The 4,757-nt window shown below is 60.6% G+C and overlaps 1 protein-coding gene across 1 annotated transcript in view; it reads right to left on the bottom strand.

Annotated features, from left to right (window-relative positions):
* The window catches only part of JAKMIP3 (Janus kinase and microtubule interacting protein 3), a 47,426-nt gene that overhangs the window by 32,958 nt on the left and 9,711 nt on the right, over positions 1 to 4,757 (bottom strand). Inside the window, exons 6-7 of the mRNA XM_010859559.1 lie at positions 1,839 to 2,054; positions 394 to 513 (exon numbers count right to left, since the gene is read on the bottom strand). Coding sequence (XP_010857861.1) covers positions 394 to 513; positions 1,839 to 2,054 — 336 coding nt within the window. The remainder of the gene's footprint in view (positions 1 to 393; positions 514 to 1,838; positions 2,055 to 4,757) is intronic.

The raw sequence follows: 4,757 nt of genomic DNA on the forward strand, positions 1-4,757 counted from the left end.
CTGGCACTGCACTCTGTTCTGCTCGAAAGAGCTACAGGGAAAGAGCCCAGTCCGTGAGCCTTCCGCCACCTGGGAGAGCTCACGTCCCAGCAGCCAGGTGACTGGCGAACCTCTGTGGCCATAAGGACTGACGCCACTAGCAGGCGAGGTCGTCACACGTCTCAGACGACACCCAGAACAGAGACACGTGCCCCAGTGACCCAGGGCCGGAATCAGCCAACCAGCGCCTCAGCCTGTATCTGGTCCCCTACCTGATGTTGTTAATAAAGTTTTATTGGAAATGCCCTGTCACCATCACTCTTCTTTTCCATGGCAATCTTTGGAAGTGGATGCCCCAGCTCCCCCTCCACGGCAGGCATAGGCAACAGAATTTAGAGGCCCGAGGCCACCCACCAGCTCGTTCCGTTCCTCCGACAGCAGGGCATTGCGGTCCTCGAGTTTCCGGATGATCGCGCTCAGCTCCGCAATCTTAAGTTGGAAACGCCGAGCATCCTTTTCATCCAACTGCTGTTCCTAAAACAAAAATCAACTGCAAATAACTGTTCGTAGACACAGACACAAAAACCATGGCAAGTCCCAACACACCACGGAAACCAAGGCACCTCTGTGTCACGATGGCCCATGATTCTAATGGCTGGGGGCACTGCGGGCTGCACGCTGGGGACAGAGTGCAGGAGCAGAACTGTTCAGAGTGCAGACGGGGCGAGGGCGTGCGCACACAGGTGCCGCAGGTGGGCAAGACGCTGAGAAAACCCAAGAAGCCAGCACCATGCTTCACGAGGCCGCTGCCGGCTGCAGCTTTCAAGGTCGGGGAGGGCTGCCCTGCACTGTAGCGGGGGCCTCACTTTCCTTGAATTATAATGTGAACCCAGGAAATGATGTTCAGCTTAAGACTTTCGAAAGTGGGATTCCCAGGAAGAGTGGTCCCTCAAATTGAGTTTCTAAAAAATCACTTCGGGAGCCACTGGAACTTACTAAAAAAAAATCAATGAAACATTTTGATCTGGTTTCAGAATCTCTGGAGTTAATGGGATCTGTCGGGTGCCAGAGCTGGTTTTAACCCAGTTAAGCCATTTATATAACAAGATTGTAAAATGTCATGCTCCATTCTTGAACAATCACTGCCCTAGGGCTGGCTCGGCTCAAACGCAGCTCTGTCCTCAAAGCAAACAGACGCGAGTCCGGGAAGGACCGGGGGACAGTCCCTCATTCAGCAGGTGCAGGAGAGGCGGGGGGCCGACCCGGAAGGACTGTGTGGAGGGTCCGTGGAATGTAGACCCTTTCCAGACTCCTGGGACCCCACAGAGGGCTCTGAATAAGGAGCGGTGAGAGGAGATGGGTGGGGTCACAGCCCCGCATGGTCACGCAGCCCGAGGCGCGGACAGTGGCGTGGTCACAAGGAAGGCAGGTGCCGGGCAGCTGGTCACGAGCACAGAAACCACGGCAGGATGGTCAGGGCCAGCGGAGGGCAGAGCCTGCGTGCGGTGATGGAGCTGCCAGGCCACCTCCCCCAGCAGCAAAGGAGGGCCCCTTAGCAACCTGGGGCTGGTGGTGGAGGCAGGCACAGCTGGAACCCTGAAGCTCGAGGCCCATGGGAGGGGCCAGGGGAGCGCAAGGCCAGTGCTACGCTGCAGCAGCAAGGAGGGAAGAGAGAGAAGTCTCTGGGCCCTTTCAGCCTCGGAGAAGCCGAGGGTCCCTCTGGCCTGTGGGCTGCAGACATGGGCAGAGTCCCCAAGGCTTGGGCTCGGGACTCCCCAGGGAGCTGCCCACGGGACCACGAGCCGCGTGCGGGGCAGTCTGGGCTCTGGGTCGGCCGGGCGAGCGTGGGAGGTGCTTACAGGGCTTCCCGAGTGGTCTGAGGCGTCTCCTGCACCGCTTGCGTGAGGAAGCTCCCGCCTGGGGCTGCCCGGGTGCCGGTCGGTCTCTTTGACCTGGGACAGCTGCTCGTCTAGAGCCTCTTTTTGGAGCTGGAGTCTCTGGGCATGCCCGGCTTGAACCCCTAACTCTCTCTCCAGCACGAAGACTGCTCTGTCTTTAAATTTTATCTCCTCCATCTACAAGGAGAACAGAACACAATCACACACGCAGGCAGGTAAGATGCAGTTACTGTAGAGACAGGCAGAATGACTTGAGCACAAGCATCAGGAGGGCCCCCTACTGAGCAGCCCTGCCAGCCTCTCAGGCTCTGAGACCTGAAGCAAAGCCTGGACTGAGAGCCGCACGCCCCCGCCCAGGCCGCTCACGACTCCACGGCTCTGACCAGGCGGGGCCGGCTGAGGCCGCCTGCTTGGACACCGCACAGCCTGCCCAGTCTCCCGGGCTCTTGGCAGGACTCCCCTCTCCCAGCTGGCCTGCAGGGGCTCATCAGCCAGCGGGGTCCACAGAGGCTACCTCTACCTCCCGCCTTCTGCTGAGCGTTGGGCAGAGCAGAGCCGCCTCGGGTTCCCCATACCCCGTCAACAGGATGAGCGAAGTTCGTGTTAAAACAGGCAACTGTGGATGTGGAGGAAAAGGAGCTGTGGGCCCCAAAGCCCTCGTGGCCTCTGCCTCTCCACTCTGCAGACATCCGGCCCGGGAAGGCTGGATGGTGCCTGGGGCCAATACACACGGCCTCCTGCACTGGCCTCTCCTGGCTCCGAGGTGTGGACGGAAGGCAGGGTTCTGCCCGACTGCAGGCAGAGCTACATTTTAAATTCAGCTTCCTCTAAGCTAAGCCTCAGGTTGGGGGGTGGTCCGTGAACCAGCAGGATCCAGACTGGCAGGGGACCGGAATGGTAGTGGGGGACAGCACAGCCCTGTCCACTCTCCCTAACGTGCTCAAGCTCCTGACAGTGTCTGGCCCTTCCAGACACAGCTGCCGCTGCCTCCAGGCCCCTCCCAGAGGCCACAGGGGTGTCCCTGAGCAAAGGTCAGGCTGGTACCCTGGAGGAGGAGCAGGCAGAACGGCCCCCACGCCACCTGTTCTTCAGAGAAACAGGCCCTGGTGCTGGGGATGTCCAAACAGCACCAGATTCACAAGAGGACTCGATTTAAGACACATTCCACACAGCAGAGCAGGGCAGGCTGTGCTGCTACTTTGCTTGCTGTGCTGGGTTTGAATAAGTTAATAAATCAGCCATCTGCTGAAGTCAGCTTGGAACAAAGAGTCGCCATATCTAATTAGCCCAGATCACAGAATTCACGGGCAAGCGATGCGCCGAGCAGAGGAAAAGAAGCCCTCAGCCGCTAAACCCCCATTGCCCGGAGCACAGGGCAAAGTGGAGCGAGGAAGCCCGGTCAGTTAGCAGAAACCAACAGGCTGGTGAAAACACAGCCCCGTTAATACGCGGCTGGTCTCACATTTAGCCCCTTGCACAGACACCTTGGAAACATCTCTGTTCCTTCATCAGGAAGCATGAAAGCAAGGGTCTCCACACACAGTCCCTCTCAAATCAGTGAGTTCAGCAGACGGTTTAGACCGGAAAGCTGACTTCCAGGAGAAGTCATCACACACGCCACGTAGCATGGTCAAGTCAGACGTGGAGCTCTGTGATCCGCTCACAGTGGGATGTGCGCCCGCTTCCCCCGAGGGCGGGGCTGGATCTCTGAGGATGAAAACGCTTCTGAGATCAGTGTCCGCAGGGGCCTCGTGCTCAGCACCTCTTAGCGCCTGAATGCCGAGGGTCTCAACCTGGGGCACGCTCCCGCATCTCCTGGTCCTGCTGTTTGGACTCAGAGGACTGTCTGTGGAGGAGGCGCGGGTGGGTGCATGGTGGGGTCGGCCAGCTGAGGGGGACGCCCTTTGCCACGTGAGACCCCCACCTCACTCTGGGGACTGCTTCCAGCTTGGGGCGCAAATTCAAACTCAGGTAACGGGACAGCCAGGGAAGGCTCAGTGGGCAGCCCCGCCTCTGAGGGCTGCAACCCTGCATGCATGGCCCCCTTCCTGCAGGTCTACCTGCTGCGCCCAGTCGGGGCCGTGGGGTCCTGGAGGGCCGGGCTGCAGAGAGCGGGGGTCACGCCCCATCCCTGCCTGTGTCGCCAGCCACACCCACGTCCACACCCAGTGGACCCCGCCCTCCCCGGAGCCCAGGACGAGGGCTTTCAAAGCTGATATGGAGTCTATCGGCATGAGTCAGTTGGCCCCAGCCACCTGCCCTCACCGGGGCCGCAGCAGTGGCTTCCAGTTGGCCTCCCGTGTCCACTCGTGCCCCCACCCCCAGCCCCACAACACAGCCAGGGAATCAGATCTCACCACTCCCATGCATCCCCGGGTACCAAAAGCAAGATTCAGAGTCCTTGCTGGAGGCCACCCGCTTCCACAGGGGCTGCTCGCCTCCCCCAGCCCCACTCCCTGTTGCATGGGTATGAAAACCCGGGGGTCCCTGGGACAATGGGTCCCGAGAGAAGGGGCGCAGGAGGACGCCGAGGCAGGAGCACTGCTCCTGCCTGGGGGAGAGGGTGCCCTTCTCAGACCATCACCCCACCCCCAGCACGGAGCAGGCTCAGAGCGCGTGCACAGAAGCAGAGCCGCAGGGGAGCCTGGGACCCACACTTACCAGCACCAGGTGGCACGAGGCGCACTGACATGGTCTAACCACCGCCCCCCGAGCTGAGGCCCCCTCCAGCTCCTATGCCCCATGACGCCCATTGGGGGTCACCATCAAGCCCAGCGCGGCAGCCGCCCCCGGGGACCCTCCCTCCCCGCTCTGGACAGGTGAGCTCACGCCTGCCCCGGGAGGCCCGCTCCCCAGAGAGTGAACAAACAGTGGAGTGTG

Source organism: Bison bison, unplaced genomic scaffold (genome assembly GCF_000754665.1).
Source record: "Bison bison bison isolate TAMUID 2011002044 unplaced genomic scaffold, Bison_UMD1.0 scf7180017864456, whole genome shotgun sequence".
NCBI classification, from domain to species: Eukaryota; Metazoa; Chordata; class Mammalia; order Artiodactyla; family Bovidae; genus Bison; species Bison bison.